Source organism: Podospora pseudocomata, chromosome 5 (assembly GCF_035222375.1).
Source record: "Podospora pseudocomata strain CBS 415.72m chromosome 5, whole genome shotgun sequence".
Taxonomy (NCBI): Eukaryota; Fungi; Ascomycota; class Sordariomycetes; order Sordariales; family Podosporaceae; genus Podospora; species Podospora pseudocomata.
In genome coordinates, this window is record NC_085889.1 from 1,142,966 (window position 1) to 1,167,429 (window position 24,464).

Sequence of the window (24,464 nt, forward strand, 5' to 3'; positions counted from 1 at the left end):
CGATTCCTACCCATTCAAAGCTTTCACCCTCAGCTCGCCACACCCTCCTCAAGCCTATCAAGCCCCTATCAAGCCCGTCATCAACACTGGCAATCAGGTGCCTGACGTGGAAGTATCTTGGGCCTCTCACACGCGCCGAAATATCGCTGCCTTGCCACGAGGTATGCGGGTGCTGACTACGATCTGAAGAACCTCACCAGGAAAAAGAAAGCAAGCCGGCAGTGTGAGGGCTCAAGATGGGCAGCGCAGAAGCTAGACTCCTGAACAGGTAAGGCTCGATGCATCTAGCAACCTTAAGAGACCTTTTTGCGGGAAGAGGAGGGGCACGACGGTGAGCTATCACCAACTTGGACAAGTCGCTTCATCTCGTCTCCAACCCCCCATCACAGGGGGTATCCAATGACCGACGTGGTTTCGGGTTATTTTCTGGGGAATCCTGGAGCATAACGGCCGTCCAGATAATTACACCCACAAACACAAGACTGTCGAGACCAGCCGGTGGAGTTTATGCCAGATCTTGGAGCAACATGCGGAGCACCAGGTCCGATATCTTCAACTTCAGGCCCGACCCAGCCGCATATCGTCGTCCCTCCATCTGTTGATATCGCAAACCCGATGCCCGCGTTTGGTGCGGTCCCCAAGCTGCGAGCCTGTCTACCTAGCAAGAAAGAATCATGGCGAGCAACGCCCGCAATGGCTGCTTACTCGCGCCACTGCTCATAAGGCAGGCCAGGTTCGAAGGAGCTGTAGGAGGGGAAGCATCCGTTGCACATATCGGCTTCGGCACAGACCAGAACATCAGACGACTTTTGTGAACTCTAGCCTGCGGGTAGACACACCAAAACCGGGATACAGGAGACTCGGCGTCGCATCAGAGAACCGTGTGGCGTCCTTAGCTGCACAAGCGGTCTTGTGGCTAACCAGGAATGGACCTTGGGGAAAAGCTGCTTCTGTCCTCCACACCCCCCTCCTTGTGTGGCCAAGGGCCTCGGACGATATGAAGGTCGACCGCGGGGCTTTTGGCAGCAGCAAAATTCGAGGGGCACGACTGCAAATGCTCGATAGCGCTGCAGAAGAAGAGTCCGCGCTCATCTTCAACGGGGCCAATGACAAACCCCTGCGCTAACCAAGTCCCCCCCGAATCGGTTCCTGGTTGCTGGTGCTCAACATCCCGGTCTGGCTCAGTAGCACGGAGGCACAGTGGAATGGTTGTTCCTCAGCCCCCGAGTCTCTCATAAGCGTCATCTTGACCAGTCGTGGTGGGCACCATTTCTTCTGTCAACTCTATTTTCACTCCCTCCACACTCTTTCTTCTTTACTGCAGCCCGCCTGCCGTCGCCTGGCCTCGTGCGGCCCACCAGGACCTTGAGCCCTTTCCCACGTCAACAAGTAGGTCCCTCAAGTGCCGGACACTGCGGATACATATGCGGGATCCCGCCCCGCCGTCGTGACCCTGAGTGTGGGTGTCATTGCTGAGTTCCATTCACGATCGCCTGGCCCGGGATGCCAGAAGCAACAGCCATCATGAGCACCATGCGTGGCCTCACCGAGGCCGAGGCGAACCACATCATTGCCATCGAGCAAGGTTGCTCGGCCATCTCACTGTTGGGGTGTCTTTTCGTCCTCGTCACCTTCTCCGTCTCTGATGCCTTCCGCCAACGGGCCGTCAACCGCATGGTCTTCTACGCCACCTTTGGCAACATGTTGACGAATGTCGCCACCCTCATGACGAGAACATATGTCGGCGACGAGAACTCGTTTGGTTGTCAGCTCCAAGGCTTCTTGATTCAAGTGTGAGCTCTACCCATGTTGCCAGTGGTTCCGTACACTGTTTAAGCTGACGAGATCCCTCTCGCAGATTTATGCAAGGCGATGCGTACTGGGCTTTGGCCATGGCCATTAATGTGTGGCTCACATTCTACCACAAGTATGACCAAAGAATGTTGAGAAGGATGGAGATCGCCTACTTTGTCTGTTGCTACGGTGTGCCATTCATTCCGGGATTCACGTTCATCTTTGCCTCAAACCAAAACGGGAGGCCATACGGCAATGCCGTCTTATGGTGCTGGCTGAGGCCCGAATGGGAGATCTACAGAATTGCGCTGTTTTACGGGCCTGTGTGGTATGTAAGCTGCCATGGTGCCTTTTGGGCGATTGCTGACAGGATTTAGGCTTTCCATCGTCGTCACAATGTTTATTTACTTGCGGGCTGGGCGCGAAATCTACCAGAAGCGACGAAAGATGCTCAACTTCAGCTCCTCCAATGGCACTGGCACAGTAGTAGGAAACGAGCCGTTCTCACCTGTTGCAAACGAGTTCTCCACCGCCTTCAACTTCAAGACCACGGAGGTCACCCAAACCACCGAGATTATTCAGCCACCTGCCCCTATCGCAGCCGCTCACTCAAGAACAAAGTCACCAGGTGCCCCTGCCGGGGCTCAGGTCAAAGACCCCAACTTCTCTTACTCTGTCAACATTTCCGCCGATCCCTCTGCCAACGCACGTGTCTCCCTCGACGACGATGACCTCGAAGCCGCCGAAAGCCCAACCACATTGACGTCAACGATGAGCAGCACCCAAAAGGCCAAGCATGCCCGTGTGATGAGCAGCGGTGGCTTCCAGTCCACACAGATATCCACCGGCAACTCCCCCAACCTTCACGCCCGCCGGCGCAACATGGAGAATAACAACGCGACCTGGTCATACGCCAAGTGCTCCATTCTCTTCTTCAGCGTCCTCCTCATCACATGGATCCCTTCCTCTGGAAATCGTGTCTACAGCATGGTCCACCGCGGCGAGGTCTCCAAGCCGCTCTTCTTTGCCTCGGCTTTTGTGCTACCACTTCAGGGATTTTGGAACGCAATCATTTACATGGTCACATCGTGGGCGGCGTGCAAGTCCCTCTGGGCTGCCATTATGCTCAGCCTCCCCGGCTGCTGCTCTGGGAGGAGCAGACGGATGAGCGTGGTCGAGATCACCGACGGAAAGCCGCATCATCATACGCTTCGACGGGATCAGGGGTATTCCGGGCGGCAGTCGACAGTTGGGAAGTGGGTTGGGAGCAAGAGCCTGCAGGAGGAGAGCACGAGCATGGAGGATTTGACGAGGGAGGGGAGGTCACATGCTGAGCGGACGTCGCCTGTGTAATAATATTTTTTGTATTTTCTTTTTTGTTTTAGGGATGTTTTTTGGATGATGGAATGGAGGACTTTTGATGAGAGATACCCCCGCCACCGCCACCGAGGGATAGGGGTGGGATTACTACGTACAACAAATTTTCTTTTCTTGTTTTTGGATACCCCCTTTTGTTTTGGATGAAAAGAGATGTGTGTGTGTGTGTGTGTGTGTGTGTGTGTGTGGTGTGTTTTGGTGCTATTGATATCAGTTGGGTGGATTATGGGGAATTGGCGGCCGCGGATATTATGATGATATGATCATGACGGTCTCTCTCATGAAAGCATTCAATATCATTGATGAGTAACAATCCATTGAATTGTGAAAGTTTGTTTTGCTGTCACTCGCCGTCTGACTACTTTTCACCAAAAGCCACGTCATCCAATCGAGTGCATGTTTTTACGAACAGACTCTTCTGGAGCCTTTTCCAGACGTGCAGCCAGCTGTCATCAAGCCACGACTTCCAAATGGGGATGAGCCCAGCGTCCGATTTCGGTGTCGGATGGCAGTTTGGGAGATTGGGGACACATGGATGTTGGATCATTTGGCCTTGTGGGGGTGGGTTGATAATATGTAAGAAGCAGAGTTTTTATTTTGTTGGCCCGCATAGGTAAGTAAGGTAAGCACCTGCCACTTTGTACGTAAAATGTTTTCGACTGTGAAGCCGTGATTGACGGATAGGTACGAAAAGTTTATTGGACCTTTGCAGGCACCTGAATTAAGTCCCTGTTAGTTTGAGATTGGTGGTGAGATAGGTGTTGGTCGTGGAGGGGGCTGAGCCGCTTTGCTGAGCCTCTTGAGTTGAGGCCGGGAAGTTGGGATGGGGGCGTGTAACGCTGCCATGTTGTTTGGTGCCGTTTTTGTGCGGGGACTATACCTGGGGTTTAGAGATGGGGAGGTGGGTGTTGAGTGAGGTTTGGAGTGGTCTTGACACTGGCCCCAGCCAGATCCAGTTTAGTACCGGGTGGGTTATGGCAGGAGTGGTGTTGAGCGTTGAGTTTACGGGTTTAGGTTTGGGCCAACGAAGTTTATTATGAGGCTTCTTGTTCATGAGGTGTCTGGGTGGGGTTCTTTGGCAACGGTCAGGACCATTGAGGCTTGTTTTACGTTACGGATGCCGATTTCGGCCTTTAATTTCTTCTTTACACTTTTCCATCATAACGTGGGTGCTGCGCAGGAAATGCATCTTGAAGGGCTGAACTCTGACTTTTGTTGTCATATCTAGGTAGAGTTTCGTGCAAGCCGTCAGTCGCTCAGTTTTGCGGGATTTGGTTAACGGTTAGTTAGGTAGGTAGGTAACGACATTGGGCTTCATGAACGCTGAAAAGTGCCACGCAGTAATCCTGCTCTGATCGGTAGATGGGGCCAAGCCAGTCAGATCCAATAGGTCTTATGTCGCATCATGGTGGGCGAGTGAGACATACACTCGTTTTTGGCCCCCAGCTGTTTGGTGTCTCACAAGTGGAGGCGCAGCCGCATGGAGGTACAGTCAGCAGATCAAGTTTCCCAGCGGAGTGTGCTGACGACGTAGGACAAAGTGGAAAAAGGATCTGGGGAGGAGAAGGGAGGGTTACAACCCGTTTTCGGGTAGATTCCATCTGGGATGGGACGGTCGGGGTGGTCTACGGCGCTTGTTGGGTCACCGAGGTTGTTGGTTTACATCTGGGGAGCTGCTGGGTTCTAGTGTTCTAGCGGCATAGAGAGGCACCAGTGTTCCCGAAGGGAGGAGAGGACGGAATGCCTCTCCTATATAATTAAATATTCCTGCAATGCGCCATCCCTCTCGTGCTGTTCCCACTGGGCTTCGGTGCAAGCTGTTCGCTCGAGGCCACCCTTGGGACCCATAGCAACAAGGCCAGCCAACCGCCACTGCGTCTTCTTCTTCATGTCACTCAGCTTTCGCAACACCAAGTGATGGTAACATCCTGGAACAAAGACGAGTTGATCACCTGGAACGGCCTCGCCCGCTTTCAGAACGCCCATCTCACCAGCTCTAGCGTCGAAGCTATAAACCAGTGTGGTATCTTGGCCGCGGTTGTTCATCGAGAACATCGCTCTCCGAAACATGACCCCCAGCGATTCCAGGTGATTAATCGCGTAGTGTATACCTGGGAAGCTCAATGCTAAGACGAAGGCGAGCCACACCATACGCACCCTTGTCCGTCGCCAATGCCCATGCCGGAGTTCCCGCCAGACGGCCTTGAAGAAAAGACGCCATACCAGACACATCGGGTAATTCCGGTCCCAATCAGTCAGTCTCACAGTCCAGATCTGATGTTCGATGGTGCCTTCAGGGCTGCCAACCGCAAACCATCGCTTCATGAGTGCGATGGTAGCGGTCCGCCTCGTGGCTGACACGTTTCTGAAAACAGCAGCAGAAATGACAAGTCTGCCAACATTGTCATTTTGAATTCCATGGGAAGATACAGCCATATCTCCAATTCTCGCTGCAGCGGCTGGGTGTGATCGGGCTGTGAGGTGTTGGTGATGCGCACAACGTTGATGGTTCCTCGGGTCCGTCCTTGTAGAGTAAGAGTTCTTGAATCTGTGCTGAAGTGGAACTTGTCAGGAGGTACGTAGTCCTGACTGATTGCAAATACGTAGACATCGTCATCGGTAGGTCTGGTCCAAACCGGTGGCCAGGAGGGCGCTTGGAAATCCTGGTCAGCCATGCAGTTGGCACAATCTAGAATTGACAGTCTGCCGGTTCGAGTTCCCAGATACTGTGCCAGGTCCATGAAGAACTGAGCTTTATCGTGACTGTCTCTGGACGAGCGAGCAATTGCCTGATGAACTTCCTTTTGGTCCTTGATAACAAACTGTGGCCGAAAGATGGGCCAGTACTGGGCGGTCCAGGTATACGACTGGTCTCAGATGAAAAAAAGAATATAGAGCCTTGTTAATCCACGCCATAGTGCCACCAGCTGAAACCTAGTGCTATCGTGACCCAATCTCAGTACGAAGTCCGGCAGAGCTCTGTTCTTAGTTCCAACTATAGAGCCTCCCGCAATACCGAGAACACCATACCGTCGATCTTGCACATCCCGGCACTTGAAGTGGCCATTGGTCCTCAGGAGGATATACTGTAGTCTGAGTGCTAGCTTCTGCTTTCTGAACTGTTGCCTGCGCTCTTGGCCAGCAGCACGAGAGATGAGTTGAACAAGCCATAATCTGATTAGAGAGCCTGTAGGCAACAGATCTTCCGGATAACGAAATAACTCTGTGATTTCAACAAATGTCTGCATGGCTACCGCGGAAGTGCGTTGAAGGTCAGTCATGTTATCGAACCGTTCAATCATCTTCAGCCTCATGGCGCAGTAAAGGTTATAATGACAAACGCTTTTGCCGCACTGTAGCAGGACCCTCCCTGTGGCCAATGCCATCTCCTGTATAACCCAAAGTCTTTCCCACCACCCTCTTTTGTCGATGTCGATCAGACCGGCAACAGCTTGTTCGGCGAATACTCTGTCCAAGTTAAATAGCCAGGAGTAGACAAAGCGCCAGCTGCCTAGTCCAGTACATACGTAAAAGGCTTTCTCAAGCTGGTGGCGTTGCAAACAGTAATCCGCTTCGCTGCAAGCGCTGTTCTCAGCAGTGATACCATGATACCCCCCAAGCCACACAACGACCTGCCAGGCATTGGCGTAGATTGCCTGCATACGTTGAATCTGTATTCGCTTTCCCGCCTCGTCCTTTTGATTGATACACAACGCGTCGATTCAAAGTGTCCGGGAAGCCATTCACGATCGGAGATATCGAAGCGCCAGATCAAGGCTCGGTGTCACTTGCCGGTCGTCAAAGTCAAAGTCTTCAACATCAGTCGCTCGAAAGCTGTAGGCCAACCTCCACGGTTTTGTCTCGAGCATCTCATCGACAACGTCTGGTATCTGTGAGACAAACGAGTGCCACCAAAAATGCAAGTTAAAGACCATCATGGCCAATTGTAGGTTGAGCCTTAAACTCGATTGAGCGGATGTGGTACCAGGCGAAGATGATATAGAGGCGTGTTATAACCACGGACAGCCCCTTTCGTAAGCGAGCCCTTGCCAATCTGTTGTCGGGCGGGCTTGGGGGACGGCGAAGTGCAAGATGTGGATGGTCTTCAAGTTGCTATCATCGCCCCATTGGTATGACAGAGCTTCGTATGCAGTCTTGATGTCGGGTGGTCGTATTTCCAAGACGCATCTGATTTCGTCGTCATATTCTCCGGGAAGTAGATGGACGACGCGGAATTCTTCTCCACGCAGAGTTTGATACATGGCAATCGGGTGACACGGTGTGTCCCTCGAGTCGGCGGGTCAAAGATTCGAATCGAGGTGGTGGTTCGGGAAATGCAAAGTTCTGACGTTGAGGCTTAATAAGACATTAACGACACAGAAAAAACAACGAGGCTCGCTGCCCAGGAGCTACCCTCAGCTGTGGCGGTGGCAGAGCTCTCTTGGCGACTGCACGTTTCAGGGGACCGGACGCTGCAGGGAAGTGCTCAGTCCAGCCTTGCGGTCTGCCTGGCCCAAAGAATGATCAACGTTGACTCACACATAAATCTATGTCAGTCGCCTGCGTTTGTTTAGGTACCTATTGCAGATGAGAGAGTTATATCGCCAAAATGCCCGTCACAAACCTTCGCAACCCCCTAAAACGAGGCAAGGACCCTGAGCCACGAGAACCGGAGCACAGCGACCCCGAGTCACCAGAACGCAGCCCGACGGGACAGAAGAGGCCAAGACACGACCCAACCTCACCCCTCTGCGCAGAATGTCAAGCCTTCGACCTCGACAACTACTTCGACAAAGCCCCTTCAGTTCTCGAAGCATGGCGTAATGGAGAGTTGAAAGCTGGGGTGAAACCCCGCAGCACCCCAGTTCGAGCAAAGGATGGGTCTTGGTACTTTGAAGACGCAGTACCTATCCATTACTTCGAAGACCGACTGAAGCCAGACACAAAGTGCCCTTTATGCCAGTTCTTCCGGCAAATGAGGGTGCAGCCAGACAAGCACGAAAAGTACAAGCTGCTTGCTCTCCCTAGCAGCGAGAGCTGGCTGTTTCAAATTGACCTGTTGAAGGAATGGAAGGAGATGTGGGATAAGCTTCAAGATTCGGTCTTTATGATTGTTGTTCCTGATCTGGAGTGGCTGCCGCCGATGGGACATGAGCATACTTGGATTGAGAAAGAGGTTCCCTCGGTGGGAATGATATGTCGGTTGCGAGCTGACGAGGCGCCTGAAGAGTTGATGCGTCCAAGGGAGTTGCGAAACGAGGTGGATTTAGGTCTCGTGCGAGACTGGCTGGATAACTGCATGAAGAAACATGGGAACGCTTGTAGGAGCAGGACTTCAGATGATGTTGTTGAACGCGGCTTCAGGGTGATTGACTGCGAAGCGGACCCTCCCACGGTAGAAGTCCAACCGTGGGGGGTTCCCTACGCCGCGTTGAGCTACGTGTGGGGAACAAGCCCTGAGGATCAAGTTGAATGGCCAAGGACCGTCCTGGATGCCGTTAGTGCAACGAAGGATATCGGACTGCGATACCTTTGGGTCGACAGGCTGTGCATCAACCAGTCAGACGGTGATGAAAAGGCCTATCTGGTCTCCAAAATGGCAGCCATCTATGAGGCAGCTGAAGTAACCATTGTCGCCGCGGCCGGCAACGGTGCTGGTCACGGTCTTCCGGGTATTCGGGACACCCCCCGAAGACCACAGCCACACTACACTCTTGACAGCGGGAACGCTCTTGTCTCGACTCTTCGAGATCCGCGCCGTGACATTCTCGAATCAAGCCACTGGACGCGAGGCTGGACATACCAGGAAGGTATCCTCTCCAACAGACGCATCGTCTTTACCGAACATCAAGTCTACTGGGAATGTCGAAACATGGCTGCTCAAGAGAGTATCGACACTAAGCTCTTTCACAGATTCTCACAAGTTGAAGAGTTTGCCGACGATGACGGGGCGGCCAATAGCAAAGTTCTCTGGAAAGAGCGAGAAGATGAAGAGCTTGTCATGGCCGACTTCATGCTAGGCGGGATCTTCAAAGGTGACGCTTCGAGCGGAGGCCCATTCTGCAGCGCCGAAGGTTCCGTCCATACCGGGGGGGACGATCCATACCGTCTGGACTATGGCTTCCCGCCGCACCTCAGCGCCACCCTGCGTGCGCAACTCCGCGGACTTAACGAGCACATTCGGGCGTACTCCCACCGGAGGTTGACCCACGGTACAGATTCCCTGCCAGCGTTTTTGGGAATCACCAGCATGTACAGACGCTTCCCTGAGCTTTACCTCCTCCACGGCCTGCCTCTCTACCTCGACGGCAGTGTCCCAGCCTGTTCCACCACGCAAGTTACTTTTGCCATGTCAGCGAGCGGGTGGTATCACCGGAGTAGTATACAGCCAGAAACAACATTCATCTCAGAGCCTTGCTCTCGAAGGCCACACCTTCCGTCATGGACGTGGGCAGGATGGGAGGGGCCTGTTTCCTGGCGGGCTCCTCCCGCTATCGAGCACTGCTCCAATATGACGGACATGATTGACGCCATCTCGGCGAAGCAGCCCCCGCATCCCCTCTGGGTAGCGGAATTTCACGTCTTCAACTCGGCGCCTTTAGCAGAGAATAATATGCCTGCACGAACGGTGAGGCTGAGGGAATGCCATTCTGGTGAAGCTCTCGATGCAGAACAGCCAGATGCAATTGTGCTCCAAAATCCGTATGTGCTGAAGTATTCCACACGACATCCAGTTAGCGAAAGCAAGAAGAAATGGGATTGGACAGCCAGGGCGGGCAGGGTGGGCAGCAGGTCAGTTCAGTCTGACCAGAATGTTCCGTGGGATACGAAACAGTATCGGATTGCTGGGAGATTGTCCTTTGTTGCTATGAGTGTGGAAATGACGGAGGAGGAGTGGACAAAAAAGCACTTTGACGGGGAGCTGGTGAGTGTTTTGATGTATGCGACGAGGTGGAATCCTGAAGAGCAGAGTGGCCATGGAGGGGCGCATTTCATGACGTTGAAAAAAGTGAGGAGTTTCAGGGGTCGTACTTCGATTTGGGAGAGGGTCGGGGTGCTTTACTTGGTGATTCCCAAGGTCTCGCTGGACAAGTGTGTGACGGGGGATGACTTGTTAAGGCAGGCTCCGGTGGAGAGACGGGAGATGACTGTTATTATCGAGTGAGCATCAAGGGCACATTGAGCCTTAGGCGAGGCAGGTGTCGACATGTGAATATCGTGCTGAGGAGAAGCATTTGCTGTTTTCAGACTCGTTCCAAGGTTGCTCTTTAGCGTGGAGTCGATAGATGTTTGCCGTGCAATGGTATGTCACTCCCTCACGATGATTGGCCCACAGTTCAGATCTCGGCGGGATCCACTTTGTGAAGGGGATATTAGAAATGTTTTCTTTTTTCCCACGGAACTACACTTGGCATGCCACTGAATCTTCCAAATTGTTTACATTTTGTTCAACATTTTCAATTCTCTTATGAAAGTTCCCGGGATCCTGAAGAGAGGGCTCATTCCGGCCACCCGACTCAGATTCACAGGCCACATGCAAACAATAATTCGAAACATGGGAGACCTGAACAACACAGAGGCGATGAGGGAGCATGTGAAGCCGGCCCATGACTCCACGTACGAGTTCAAATCCTTTGCAATCCGTCCCTGCGATGAAGACCAGGACATACGCAAGCGGTACCGTCCGTTCCTTTTGAGCGATGAAATCTCGGAGTCAGATTGGGTGTCGAAGCTCGAATTGGCCACAGCGGCGAAAATGGTCGACACTGAGTTGCTCGTCCAAAATAAGGACAGGCTAAAGATCCTCGTGCTCTACGGAAGTCTTCGGGCGCGGTCAGTTGCTTTTTTTTAACAAGAGTCTACCGATGGATACGCATTAGCTGACAATTATCAGATCATTCTCCAAGCTTCTTGCGTACGAGGCATCACGCATTCTCTTCCGCCTCGGCTGTGATGTAAGAGTGTACGATCCAGCGGGTCTCCCAGTCAAGGATGATGAGCAGCACGACCATCCCAAAGTGCGTGAGCTTCGGGAGCTTAGCAAGTGGAGTGACGGGCATGTCTGGATCAGTCCCGAACAACACGGGAACTTAGTACGACTCCTCCCACAAAGATTCTGGGTAAATTTTCTGGCTGACTCTTGCATAGACCGCCGTCTTCAAGAATCAGATCGACTGGATCCCACTCTCAACCGGCTCTGTCCGACCCACTCAAGGGAGGACCCTGGCTATTGCGCAGGTCAATGGCGGTTCCCAGTCGTTCAACGCCGTCAACTCTCTGCGTATTCTGGGCCGTTGGATGAGAATGTTTACTATTCCAAACCAGAGTTCCATCCCGCAAGCATGGACGCACTTTACGGATGCCAATGATCCTGTGGATGGAGGAAACCGACTGAAGCCAAGCTCCAACAGGGATAGGCTCGTGGATTGCATGGAGGAGCTGGTCAAGTACACCATTGTTATGCGGCCACACTTTGATCTGTTTGGGGACCGGTTCAGCGAGAGGGAAGAGGCAAAGGTTAAAAAGTGAACAATGACCTTTGCGGTTTGATTTGTCTTGTTGGGAATTACCTAGGTACGTATCAGAACAACCAAAAGTGATGCAGTTAGCTAAACTGAGGAGAACCCGACGGTTTAGACTTGAGCCGTCTTTCTGTGCCACAGCAATCTCTCACCAAAGACTGTAAATATTGGCCGTTGTTGCTTAATGTCCTGACCCAACCTTGCATCTCCTCAAGTCACTGACCTCTTGTTTAGCGACCCGATCAGCATTACCACTGTCTCATCCCCAGGCCTTCCCCATCTCGTCTACCTACACTGGGCTCTTCTTATGTTGGTTTGGCTGGAATCTCTTCTTCCGAGCGTTAACTTTGTTCCCGCCGCCGGCTTGCTTTGTCTGGTTTTTGACTGACTGGTCCTCGGGTTTGCGCTTCTTGACAGGTCCACCTACCTGTGTTCACAACGATAGCAGTGCCACCAACACTGTTGCCGTCCCCAGAAATTCCAGCACGACTGAAGTTGTCCACATTTCTAGCTCTAAGGCGAAAATTTCATAAGTTCCTGAGCAGTGTCCTGGCCCATTGCCACTCGCTCCAATGTAGCTAGCCACTCCTCGAGATTATTCTTCAGACCTTTGTCCGTTTTAATATTCCCGCGGCTGAAAGCTTCCTGATGAGGACCTAGAAATGATTAGAATGGATATTTTCTCTCGTGGCGTTTAAAGGGTCCATTGTCGGCGATGTCCCTTGCGAAGTAAGGTTCTCGAGTATTAGGTTGAGGGACGAATGAGTTTGAACCGGGGCATACAACGTACCTGACACATTGGGCAACGAGTTATTGATTCGCCGTAGGTAGAGCAATACCCTTTAGCTTTACACTTGGCATAATCCTGCCCGGTATTGGCGCACTGACAGCGGTAGGGCATATCGGCGTTGTGGTATTGGATGCTTCCGGTGTCTGTTTTGAAGTGATGGTGACGGAAAAGGCCGCGGGTGTTCGACTTGCCTTGAATTAAATAGTAGAAAGACAATAGCACGTGTTATCGCTGGCGACAGCATCAGAGACACGCGAGACGTTCTGAAACAGGCCTCACGGTGGTCGTAAGGGAATTTCATGGCGTATGACCATGGCTTACTTCGGATTAACTCACCAGATTGGTAATGGATGGGATGGAAAGGTTCCAGTGTTGAAGACTAAGCTGAGAAGTTGTCAACCGTGGTAAGCAGTGGGGGACTGACTTTTATCACGCCTGTGTGGGGTCACAATAACTTTTCCTTTAACTCTCTAAGCCTTTGATTTACCACATTACAGGACCATATTACTCTGCTTCCTATATCATCCTCTTCCTCCAGCCACCGGTGATGCCTTAGACTTTCTTACTCTCCCCAGCTCTCTCATCAGGGCTGCCCAATGTCATCGCACCCATGGCCTTCTCCACCTCCCCAGAGCCATCAAGCTTGTTGTCATTGTCAGCAGTCTTCTCCTCACTGCCAGTGGTCCCATCAGGGTTGTTTGTCTTGGGAGAACTATCAGGGTGGTAGAAGCTCGTCTCCTCAGTCGCCACCGACATCAGTGAATCCAAGTATTCCCCCTGCTTCCTCTCCAGGTTCTCTTTGTAGCTGATGTAGGGGCGGCTCTACTGCTTCTCATCATGCCAATTGTACTGAGGAAAACCACAGCCAGTGTCTTTGGCGCGCCGAAGTGGGCGGGTGCCGGGAACAAAGTTATCCTGCTTTCCCCAGGCCCGGTGGATGCTCATACCAGGTGGAAGAATGTCGGTTGGATAGTCCTCCTCTTCGGTGCCGGGGGTGGGTTCAAAGGAACTGGATGGTACGGATGGAATGGCGTATTTATTCTCGAGGAGGACGGGGCCACAGTTGGCGACCTATTGGAAGTCTTGTCAGCGTCGTGTTCTTTGGGTCGTGGAAGACAAGACATACCCGGCAGTGGTGACAGCGGTTGAGGCAAACGTGTGCTCCGACGCAGGTCTCCTGAGCTTTGCAATGCCTCCATTGCCCGAGGGCACGGCATTGACAATGATATCCCCGCATTTTGTCAGAACTTGTCAGTGGAGGATGTGTGGAAGAAATTGAAGATGATGGCCGACTTTGTTTCAGTCCATGGGGTCGAAAAAGGAGGTGGGAATCTGACAGTGTGATTCGGGACAAGGTTGGCATCAGATAACAACAACAAAAAGTATCTGTCGACTTGGGAGTCGCCTGCAAAACAAAACTTCACAGCGACAGACGATAGCTCTCCCTTCCTGATAGCAGAACCTCACCGCGGGGTCTGCTTGGGTGTAGGCTGTTGTGGGTTCGAAAAGTAACTCGAACCAATGAGCGTGCCATAGCTCAGGTTGACTCTGAAAATCAGCAGTCCCAAGGCAGCAGCAGGGTCTGAAGACGTCTGCTGGCGTGCCTAAGGTGCACGTGCTCCTGGCACACCAGTCAACAGGGCAGAGCAAGATGATCACAGCTTAGGTGCAATGTTCCTAAAATGTCTCCAAATGAACTGCATTTTCTGTGTTCTCAGCTACCTAACCGCGTGCCCAGGACCTGCTTGGCATTCAACCTATCTGGCTCATTGCCCTCCTCCAAATTACTTCTTCTGGTTCTGGTACGGGTGATAAAAGCTCGTTTTGCCCTTGTACCCATCCATTATATAGTCAGCATAAGCCTGCCTCTGTTCCAGGCTGTCATTGTTGGGATATGGAACACCGAGCAAGCTCTGGCTTCCGTTGGGGAAAATGTCCCCTTAAGTTGTCCCGTGAGCCTGTCGGCCGCTATTACTGCCTTGGACTGCGAGGTATGGCGACCAGGACGAGGTGTTACTGGCATGCGTGTTATTGGCATGGTTGGTGAAAGTGTAGGCCGGTTGCTGAGTTTGGTGAGACGACAGGGCGACATGACAGGTAACCTATTATTGGGAGAATTAGCACCAGCTCACTTGGAGACCTTTCAGGACAGCTTGTCGTTAATTACCTGGCACTTCCCACACAACCTGGAAGTATTGTGCCATTGGTGGCATTGCTGGGCTCTGCAGGAGCTGGGGCTTGCAGGGCATTTGCAGGTAGGCATTTTGATAGCCGTGCTTCGTGGTGTAAAGCGTGTTGGATTTAGCGCTTGTGTCGAGCCCAACGGTAGAAGCTGTGGAGGTTGATGGCTTGCTGAAACAACCAGAGAAAGTTGTCTGCTCGGTGCCATTATATCTCAGTTCCACCATGGTAATCTGAATCACGATCTATTTTCAGTGACCACTGACAACTCATACTTAAGATACGCATGTGTTCATGTTAAGCCATGTGCAGTTCTTCGAGATAAATCTCGTTACCTTATCCTGATCACAGCTATTCCCAACTGACTACTTATAAGATTCTGAATAAACAAGACTTGTTTGTGGAGCCAGGATGTGCAGCTTTAAGCCTACCAGTCATAAGTTATAAGAAAGAGGATCACGCGTGAAAGAAAGTGTCATGAATCGTCAACGTAGAGAAGAAAAGCCAGTGTACAATCTTCATCAACACACCTCTGAAATAAACACAACTCCATTCCCAAAGAAACCCCAGTGACCACTCTATCAAGACATCCGTGCAGCTTCATTTCTTATCACCATCCTTCATTGTCAAGTCTCTCTGTCTTTCCGCTTCATGCTCTCTCATGGCCTGATCCAACCGCTCCACCACCTCGGATGCAGAGGCCTTTCCCAGCGCAATAGCTGCCATAGCCTCGATGTAGGACTGGAATCCAATCTGATAGTCCTGCGGTGCCCGCACCTTGACGAGGTTCACATGGCCGACCAGCATGTCACGGCTGTAGTTGGCGAATGGGGGTGACATTGCCCGATATCCATCAAATCCGCCTCTGGGAGAGACGGGTGACTTGTTGAACTGGCATCTGTTGTCCTGTGTAGCTGTTAGAAACGATTCTTATGTATTTTTCAATAACATTACGTCAGATATAATAAAAACATTCAGGGTTGATCAAAAACGTGACATGATGGATGAAGCTGGATGGAATGGGCAGGTCATACGCGACACCCCTCACAATAGAGTTCTTTATCGTGCCAGACAGCACAGTTCAGCGACGACCGGCAGTTCGGCTTCAAGTCAACATTCTGGCACCGGCACAGTGGCATGTTTTATTCTGGTTCTGACGCGATAGATATGAGCTGCTGGTGATGGTGAACGGGGGCAGCCTGGTCATTATGGTATTGATGAGGAGATGTTGCCGACGCGCGAAATTCGGGAGCCTCAGCGGTTAAGGCAGAGTCCTACTTCGATGCAGTTTCTGTCAAGCTGAGGAGGCAAGATGGGCTGCACCGCCTCCCGCCACACGAATTGTGGGTGGCCTTTGCCTGTGTGTGTGACCAACCAATGCACGTGCAGCTGGACCTGTGCGCGCCCCTTTAATAAAAACGGGAAGGCAGGCAGTCCTGCCAAGGTGATAAAAGTGGAGGCAGTTCGGTGAGGCTTACTTACGAAAATAGTATATCTCACCAAAATGCACATTCAGGCTTGACTCTTGGGCTCAGACACGGCTACTATGATGAGCTGTCATGAATCACAAAGGCGACAGGTCAATTACCAGGGGGTTGGGCAGTCAGGCTTAGCTGCGGCGGCAAGTGGGTTAAATAGGTACCTCATCATTCATCCTGGCGAAGTCCACATTCATAAATGCAAAGGTCAGGTTGTTGAATATGGCTGCTTTTTAGAAACCAAGTCCATTTTCAAGTAGGTAAGGTAAGGCAATTTGTGCTGTAAGGGCATCCACAATATGCCCCCCGAACCCCTGAATGGCTCTCTGACCCTATGCTGAACTCCACTCTTGTTCAGCATTCCATACACCAATACCTAACTCACTCTACCTTATTTTTGGCTTGAGTTTCCGTCGGATGTTCCTGCATCTTTGTTCGCGGGAGGTTTATCCTCCTGTCCCTTTGCCTGCTTTTTTGCCTCTCTTTTCGCCATCATCTTTGGACCTAGACGTTCACCTTCTTCTCCACTGTCCACCCAATTTTCATGTGGACCAGTGCCACCAGTGCTACCATCTGAACTGCCTCCGTTGTCTATGTTTCCCAACTTCCTAGCTTTGCTGTGACGGACGAGAGGGACGTTGAAGTTGTGGTTAATGTTGAATCCTTGACTTGGATACAGTGACATGGGCTTCAAAGAATCTGGGGATCAGAGCCTATCCTCTCTATCTATCTACCATGCGAACAAAGGGTCGCTGTGGATTGGCCGGAAGTAATATTAAAATCTTGTTCTTTATTCGATCCTATCACACTTACGAGGACATCCCAAGGCCATTGCCAACAGTATTTCGCAATCTATTCCAACCAAGTATGTGTGCACCAATGAGCAAGATGGTAACTGGGATTTCTTCAAGGCTCCGATGTGCCTTTCATCTTGTGCGTTGTTCAACCGTTGACAAAAGCCAAGGCTGGTTGGAATGCACAAAGGAACGCTAGACTCAAAGCAACTGTTTGGTTGTCAGCAATCATCCCTGACTGCTTGCTGAGATCCATGGTGGCACCACTTGGTATACACCACCAACATCGAATGGAATGTTACATGTAGAGTTGGGGAGGAGGCCAGCCAGCTGCCGCAGACTCACAGGACTTGAAGCTGTTTGAGATTCACTGCCGTAGCTTTGAAGAAATTGGGTCGTAGGTGCTTACAGATTTCATAGTAGAGCCAACTTGGTCAATGCCCTCAGAATGCTCGCGGCTTGAGATGGCAGTTAGTACTAAACATAGGTACCTAAGGTACCTTACCATGAGATATTCGAATCACTTCCAAATTCCAGTTCCAGACCAGGTAGTCTTTGAGGCATGTGAATAATCTTTCTATCGCCTTGACAGACATGGGTATCTACCTACCTGAAGGTCTCTCGACTTGAATTTTCAGTGGAAGAAGCTAGCCGGTAACTGCCGAGGAGTGTAGCTTCCTTACTGGTAGGCCATAGACTTAACCTACCGAAAGTGAAACTCGGTGCTTCTTGCTTGCCAAGGTGCCTCATATTCACTCTGCAGACCGGGTGACATAACAGCCACCTCATGGGCTTTGCCCAACAGATCACCACCAAACCTCAACTGAGCCATTGAACTTTTACATCAATGCCTAGGAAAAGTACCCATCATTCGTAAGCTTGCATCCTACATCATCTCGTTTTACACCTCATCGTCAAGATGCCAGTGCTCATATCGCGCACAACCTGTTACTGCAAGCAGACCAAGTTCGCAAAATGCAAGGCACCTGGCAAATGCACTGGAGGGACCCTGAAATAGGCATTCAAGCTGTCTAGGGAAGCGGGCGCACGCCTCTACTTCATGCGTCGCATTCCTATGTGCTGCGTAAGCCCTCATGCTATCCTTGATTTCCAGCTTGATTGATCTGACTTTGACTGACATGTTGCCCACGACAGGATACTTGTCCTGTGCCCAGAATCGAAGGCGTGCCTGACTGGATGAGGGCCATATCTGAAGGGAAGATCCGATCGATGAATACACTGCCACTATCAGTAAAAAACTTGTCGGACTTTGAGGAAAGTACGGATGAAGGAACCAATGAAGACAAATACGGTATCAACATCTATGGCGAAGTTGCTACAGGGACAAAGAGCTAGGATCAGTCATCCCGGGAATTTTACCAACTTCTTGATATCGCCATGCACACGAAGGGGCTCACGGAGGACTAAAAGATGCTCAAGGCGACCAAGGTGGAGGCGATAAGGCGGGCGTGAAGGCGGATGAAGAGGAAGTTTGGAGAGGAAGAAAGGGAAGAAAGGGAACGGGTGCTATATTTCACTGAGCTCCGGGAGAGACTTCCGCAGCCTCATAACCTGATGTTCAGTCCAGCGGTGGAAAGCGACGAGATAATCTTGACAAATTACGCCGAGGCGCCGGCTTCTACTAGAGTTGACAGCGAGATCGGCACGCCCGTCTCTGGTATGGATCAGGAGGGATAGCGATACTACAGCGTACTGTGCAGTGTTTGGAATATAACATATGATGGTTTGGTGATGTCCAAAAAGTCCCTGCTTCCAATGCCAAGATTGTTTCACATAGCCAAGACTGGGAAGCTATCTGATTGGCTGAGCGGCTGTCGTAGCAACGGAAGCAGGCATCCTGACGACACTTAGTGGATCGATGCACGGACCGTGACGCGCCCGCGCCCGGGAATTTTTGGCTTCTCACGGGCCACAAGGAGAAGCAAACAGCCAAGAACTCCAAGCTGAAGCATCCTGGCATCACCATCATTTGCTGCGAAATTGACATCCCCGTATCACCGCCCTGCCCACGATTACTTGGAGTTTCCAGACGCTGCCGCCGCTTGGTTCAACGTCCCAAATACCACCAACCTTAATTGCCCCACGAGACCTGCGCCCACTGCCCCTCAATGGCTGTGTATCCGTGACCACCGCCCTTCCATCTCTGCTGGAAATTACAAGAGCACATCCAGGGACGGACCCCGCGACCACCGCAATACCACGATGAACGACGGCGACCACGACCGCCCCTCCCGGCCGAACACCGCCCACTGGATCGGCGACACAGAGTCTACCGATAACAAACGTCCCGCCACCTCCGCTTCCGCCAGAGGAAGCAATCTCAAGCCCGAAAACATCCCTCCACTGCACCCGCCCTCCGCCCTCGCCGTGCCCGAGACCAGCTATTTTGACAGCCCTAGCGGTGATCTGAGACACTCCGATTCCCAGGCCGAGATCGCTGTTCGACAGCACCTGCAAGACATCGAGTCTAGCTTTGACGCCCCTCTGTCACCCATTCCCTCGACCAGCAATGGCTTTGACGATACGTTTGTCTTCGACTCGCCGTCAAAGAAGCCGGCTGCACCATTGCCGAAGGTGCCTGCAGATGATGCCGACGAGTCGCAGATGCTACCCGTCCCGAGTCGAACGGCTTCCGGTACATCCAATAACGCTGACGTGTCCGAGCTAACCGAGTCTGGCAACGACGAAAAGCAGGAGGATACCAGCAAGGCGACGCGGTCGTTGGAGGCATTTTCTTCCTCTCCAACAGCGGCTGCTGCGGCGCGGACGATATCGAGAGCCTTTCCCGAGGCCGTGTCCACCAACGCCGACACCAGCCCCGACAGGACGAACCCTCTCAAAGACGAGCCATACCTTGATCATTCTACCGAAAGCTCTCTGGTCATACCGCCGAGCAAGGAAGAACCAGCCCACCACAACGATCAAGAAACCAATTGGCAGCGGGCATCAGTCGACATAGGGAGCGTCAACAGCCAGGCGATGAAGTCTGCCAGCCGTCCCAAGTTCCTCCGGAGTCGAAACGCTAGTCAACGTTCGTCCGTGTCGTCGACCCTCACCGATCCTGAGAGCGACAATACCGTGGGAATTGGAGATTATGCGCTCCAATCAGGGGGCGCCGTTCCCTCCCTGGGCATGCCCCGCAATTTCAACAGCTTTCTTTCGCGGTCTATCAGCATGGGCAGCATGGCTAGCGGAGTTGACGACATGCACGATCACATCGGGCCCAGCGTCGGTCAACTCGAAACCCTGGACGAAGTCGACTCGAGCCTCTCACCCCAACCACAACCACCACCACACAGACGAGCACCACGTGTCGTCGATGAAGAGGATGACGATGATGTGCTGCGAACCCCAACTCAATCCAAATCCTCGGCTGCGCTTGCCGCCCCGACCGATACTGTGCTCGCCCGACATGTTAGAGACGTACACGTGCCAGAATCGCTGGCGAATGAATACAAGTCCAAGGGGGGCCTGACGACGCCGGGAAGGTCCGTCACGTTTGATAATGTCAATCTTGGGGCGTCCACGACGAGTCGGCATGGCAAGAGCCTGACGCTCAAGGAGCAGAGCAGCACCATTGAGCGGCTGAGCAAGGAGAACTTTGACCTCAAGCTCAAGGTTATGTTTTTGAGCGACCGTCTGGACAAGCTCTCTGAAGAGGGTATTAAGGAGATGATCTCGGAGAATGTGGAGCTCAAGACTGGGTTGGCGGTGTTGCAGCGGGATAACAAGGTGTTGCGGAGGCGGGTGAAGGAGCTGGAGAAGCAATTGAAGGACGAAGACGAACGGCCGGGGACAGCTAAGAGCGCCGGGTCTGAGGATGAGGATGCGCATGACAAGGAGGAGGAGCTGATCTACCTGAGAGAACAAATGGAGGAGTACGTCACGGAAATTGAGAGGCTACGGAATGAGAACCTTAACAGGGAAGCGGAGAAAAGAAAGATGGCCGAGCTTGTCAAGACTTTGGGAGAAAGGGCCGGCGAGAGAATGGGCGAGAATCTGGGCCGACAAGAGGAAGCGGATGTCTGGAAGGATTTGTTGGAACAAGAGACTGCTAGGAGAGAACAAAGCGACGAGGATAATCGCCGGCTACGCGACGAGGTATTCCGGTTGAAGCAGGAGATGGCCCAACAAATGGGGCTACCAACAAGCTCATCATCTAGCTTCCACCACAGCAGGAGGCATGCACCATTCTCACCCGCAGCACGACCACCGACAGCCTCGTTTTCGTCCCAGGATATGGACAACGCAACAACTGTGAGTGTCACACTGGTTGATGACCTACGCCGGGAGAGTGAACAGTTGCGCCACGAGAACGCTGAGCTCCGCCGAGAAGTGGGCGCCCAGACCTCGATGTTGACGTCCAGGAACCGAGAGAAGGAGCGCTTGTACCAAGAGATTGAAGATCTCAAGATGGCCCAACGACGAGGCGGCCCAGCCCCATCGACTATCGACAGTCTCTTGGAACGATCGGCATCCCGGGCTGGTGTTCACGAGCGGTCCCATTCACGCATTAGCGGCGGTGCCACGACAGTTCTCGACGACCTGGACCGGGATGAGCTCGAGGAGAAGCTGGCCGAGCTGCGTGACAAGAACAATGAGCTCAAGCTGCAGAATCAAGATCTGCAACGAGAGTTGGATGCCTGCATGGAAGACTTTGAGACCGCGGTGGAAGCTAAGAAGCAAGCCGAGGAGCTGGTCGCCGCCCTGCAAGAGGATATTGACGCCGCTATGAACGACTTGATGGCCCTCCAGGCGGAGCGTGACGAAGCACTGCAAGAGCATGCCAACCTCGAGGCCGAATTCGAAGCCTTGCGTAAGGAAGCACAAGAAGAGATTGATGCCCTGGAGGGAGAAGCAGACCAACGTACCGGCGAGATTGAGAGACTCCAGCTTGACCTCAATGACCGCACCGAAAACTTTGACGCCTTGCAGGAAGAGATGCGTAAGATGAGCGATGCACTTGTCAGACTGGAAGATGAGCAGGAGTCCAAGATTCGCCGGATCTCCCAACTGGAGCAAGAGCTCGGCGACGCCAACAGGGAGTTGGAGGAGCTCGAGCTTAAGCTGCTCGAAGCCAACGACAAGGCTAACCGCCTGTCGGTGCAGCAAGAGTCCAGCCAGGGCGAGATTGCCTTCTTGCGAGAAGAGCAGGAGGGAGACAAGATCCGGATCGGAGACCTCGAGGCTGCTCTCGCTAATGTCGAGCAGAGCCTGCGGGATGAGAAGGATCGTGCCAGGGAGCTGGAGCAACGTCTCGCTACCGAGAGGAGACAACGCGAGATTGTCGCCAACAAGGAGAAGGAAGAGGTTCAGCAGTTTGTCAACGAACTCAACCGGGAGGCATCGACGGCCAAGGACGAGGCTCGGAGACTCCGGAAGAGTCTGTCGAGCCGGGAGGTCGAAGCCACCGAGTGGAAGGAGAGATTACTGGAGCTCGAAAACAACTTGCGCGAGGCGTTGGGTGACTTGAGCGGTACTAGGTCCAGCTTGCTCAAGGTGGGTCCCCTGGCCGTGACGCTTCGTGGAAGGTCTTGGCTAACGCTTTTTCAGAACATCGCCAAGATGCAACGGGATCTCGAAAACACTGTCCGCGACCTCGACTCTACCAAGGCCTCGCTCGTCGAGAAGGATCGCATCATCAAGCAGCGTGATGCTCTACTCGAGTCTCACAGCCACGAAACCCGGAAGCTGGCCGAGATGCTCGACAAGGAGCGGGCCGCCCACCGCAACGTCAAGAACCAGTTTGAGACGTTCCAAAAGACGCACTCTCATGTCACCCGCACGGTTAGCTCCCAAGATTCGCGGATCATGGAGCTCGAGGCCCAAAAGGCTGCAGACAAGAAGCGCATCTCTCAGTTGGAGAGCAGCTTCAAGGAGCAGCTTACGGAGCGCAACAACCTGTTGCTCATTCTCTGGACCCGTCTGTCCACCCTTTGTGGTTCAGATTGGGCACATGACAACAGCCTCATCAACGGGCGTGCCTTACCCAGTCTGGAGGTTGTTTCGACCATGCTTCCGGGTTTCAGCAAGAACCTGATGGCGGCTGTCAAGATGATTGAGACGATGATTGGCAACTTCCAGACCAAGATCAAGTCGGTCGAAAAGGACCTCTGGAAAGAGTACCAGACTCTGGAAGGGCTGCTGGATCAGCGAACCAAGAAGCTCGACAGGCTGGAGTCTATTGTGCGCAACAACATTGCTACCGGACAACTCAGTGGCCACAGCTACTCTTCGCGTGACGCGGACAAACTTGCTCGCTTGGAGGAGGCGTACAGACAGCTCAAAGTAGAATGCCACACCTTGCGGACAGCTGCGGAGGTTAGAGCCCGGCAGGCTTACGCGGCGACTGGTGATCCGAATGGGTTGCATGATCCCACTTCTCCAGTTGGGGGGAGCCCATCCCCTTCTGTGCCCACTGGCCCCAAGGCTAAGAGCCGGATCCCCAAGACGGGCAGCAGGGGGAGTTCGCTTGGACGGACGGGCGCACCTGTGCCGTCTCGTTCCTCAAGCCAGTTCCACTCTCACTCGTCGAGGACCCATCTCGCGGCTGATGAGTTTGGGATGCTGTCTCCTGACGGGGGTAGTAATCCTGCAAACAACAGCATCGGGACTACGCCCCACCACACGGACAATGAAGCTCCTACCTCACCACTACATCAACAGGACAAGACACCGAGGGAGAGCTTGACCAACCAAGCAGCTGGCTCTAATACGGCTTCGGTTGCTGGTTCACAAGGTGGGACGGGGCAGTCGATGGAGAATAAATGGATGCTGAGACTACGAGATCTGGAGTATAAACTCAAGGCGGAGAGGGAGGGGAGGATACTGGATCGGGGGGAGGCGATGAAGAGGATTAATGCTAGTGAGAGTGAGAATATGGCGTTGAGGGAGAATCTGGAACGGGAGAGGAGGAGGCAGTTGCAGTTGAGTCAGCAGGGGGAGAGGGAGCGAGAGAGGGGGGAGAGGGAGAGGGAGAGGGGGGAGAAGGGGGATAAAGGACAGGGCAGGTAGTATGCTGCGCTTTTGAGGGGTAGGGGAGCAGCAACAACAACAACAACAACCGGGGATGGGGTATCGTCAACTGGGTCTTCGTCTGGGGAGGACAGGCAGAGGAAGGGGAGGTTGAAGGTGTGGTTTGGAGTGGGGTGGAAGAGAGGTGGAAGGGATAGTGTTGCTTGATATTCATTTCTACGATGGGTTGAGTTTTCGACTTTTCTTGTTTCAGCAAGCAAGGCGTGCAGCGCGTTCGTTCACGGATTCTGGAAGGGGTTGGTTTGGTTGGAAGGGATTGATTGGTTCCATGGGTGTTTTATTTCATTTCTCTATTTTGATATCATTTCGAAGAAGTATTGCGAGTTGTTGTTATGGGATGAGTTTGCTCTGCACTTTTTTGGGCTGTAGTTTTGTAGTATTACTCTTTTCCTCTGGATGTGGAAGTTTGGAGTGGGAGAGTTGTTGATGTATAAATATCATTTTGAGCTTTTGCGACACGCAAATCAGTGGC

The 24,464-nt window shown here is 52.6% G+C and overlaps 7 protein-coding genes across 7 annotated transcripts; 4 read left to right on the top strand and 3 right to left on the bottom strand.

Annotated features, from left to right (window-relative positions):
* Nucleotides 1–1,304: 1,304 nt before the first annotated feature.
* Nucleotides 1,305–3,147, top strand: QC762_512580 (uncharacterized protein; the record flags this gene model as incomplete). The annotated part of the gene is made up of 3 exons (XM_062891657.1): nucleotides 1,305–1,793; nucleotides 1,859–2,122; nucleotides 2,172–3,147. The coding sequence occupies exons 1-3, from the start codon at nucleotides 1,504–1,506 to the stop codon at nucleotides 3,145–3,147; spliced, it is 1,530 nt and encodes a 509-aa protein (XP_062741786.1). The 5' UTR covers nucleotides 1,305–1,503.
* A 1,773-nt stretch (nucleotides 3,148–4,920) lies between these two features.
* Nucleotides 4,921–7,504, bottom strand: QC762_512575 (uncharacterized protein; the record flags this gene model as incomplete). Its single annotated transcript, XM_062891656.1, is given in 5 exon segments — nucleotides 4,921–5,563; nucleotides 5,572–6,038; nucleotides 6,083–6,098; nucleotides 6,202–7,005; nucleotides 7,075–7,504. Coding segments are annotated over 4 exon segments (1,758 nt in total). The 5' UTR covers nucleotides 6,834–7,005; nucleotides 7,075–7,504.
* A 276-nt stretch (nucleotides 7,505–7,780) lies between these two features.
* QC762_512570 (uncharacterized protein) lies at nucleotides 7,781–10,336 on the top strand (the record flags this gene model as incomplete). Its single annotated transcript, XM_062891655.1, has 1 exon — nucleotides 7,781–10,336. The coding sequence occupies one exon, from the start codon at nucleotides 7,781–7,783 to the stop codon at nucleotides 10,334–10,336; it is 2,556 nt and encodes an 851-aa protein (XP_062741788.1).
* Nucleotides 10,337–10,639: 303 nt separating this feature from the next.
* QC762_512560 (uncharacterized protein) lies at nucleotides 10,640–12,242 on the top strand (the record flags this gene model as incomplete). The annotated part of the gene is made up of 4 exons (XM_062891654.1): nucleotides 10,640–11,004; nucleotides 11,066–11,264; nucleotides 11,320–11,745; nucleotides 11,809–12,242. 3 exons carry the CDS (start codon nucleotides 10,640–10,642, stop codon nucleotides 11,698–11,700), a joined length of 945 nt encoding a protein of 314 aa, XP_062741789.1. The 3' UTR covers nucleotides 11,701–11,745; nucleotides 11,809–12,242.
* Nucleotides 12,243–12,941: 699 nt separating this feature from the next.
* On the bottom strand, nucleotides 12,942–14,010 carry QC762_512557 (uncharacterized protein). The gene is made up of 2 exons (XM_062891653.1): nucleotides 13,610–14,010; nucleotides 12,942–13,554 (listed from the first exon to the last, which is right to left on the bottom strand). Exons 1-2 carry the CDS (start codon nucleotides 13,844–13,846, stop codon nucleotides 13,306–13,308), a joined length of 486 nt encoding a protein of 161 aa, XP_062741790.1. The 5' UTR covers nucleotides 13,847–14,010; the 3' UTR covers nucleotides 12,942–13,305.
* Nucleotides 14,011–14,646: 636 nt separating this feature from the next.
* On the bottom strand, nucleotides 14,647–16,090 carry QC762_0077090 (uncharacterized protein). Its single transcript, XM_062883837.1, has 2 exons — nucleotides 15,699–16,090; nucleotides 14,647–15,570 (listed from the first exon to the last, which is right to left on the bottom strand). Exons 1-2 carry the CDS (start codon nucleotides 15,801–15,803, stop codon nucleotides 15,265–15,267), a joined length of 411 nt encoding a protein of 136 aa, XP_062741791.1. The 5' UTR covers nucleotides 15,804–16,090; the 3' UTR covers nucleotides 14,647–15,264.
* A 2,769-nt stretch (nucleotides 16,091–18,859) lies between these two features.
* QC762_513080 (uncharacterized protein) lies at nucleotides 18,860–23,971 on the top strand (the record flags this gene model as incomplete). Its single annotated transcript, XM_062891695.1, has 2 exons — nucleotides 18,860–22,456; nucleotides 22,511–23,971. Exons 1-2 carry the CDS (start codon nucleotides 19,160–19,162, stop codon nucleotides 23,969–23,971), a joined length of 4,758 nt encoding a protein of 1,585 aa, XP_062741792.1. The 5' UTR covers nucleotides 18,860–19,159.
* Nucleotides 23,972–24,464: the final 493 nt, after the last annotated feature.

Coding starts and splice junctions, on each gene's coding strand:
- QC762_512557 (XM_062891653.1), bottom strand. CDS start 13,846: ATGCCAACCTTGTCCCGAATCACACTGTCAGATTCCCACCTCCTTTTT. Junction 13,555..13,609: donor ACCGCTGTCACCACTGCCGG/GTATGTCTTGTC, acceptor GACTTCCAATAG/GTCGCCAACTGTGGCCCCGT.
- QC762_0077090 (XM_062883837.1), bottom strand. CDS start 15,803: ATGCCACTGTGCCGGTGCCAGAATGTTGACTTGAAGCCGAACTGCCGG. Junction 15,571..15,698: donor TCTATTGTGAGGGGTGTCGC/GTATGACCTGCC, acceptor ACAGCTACACAG/GACAACAGATGCCAGTTCAA.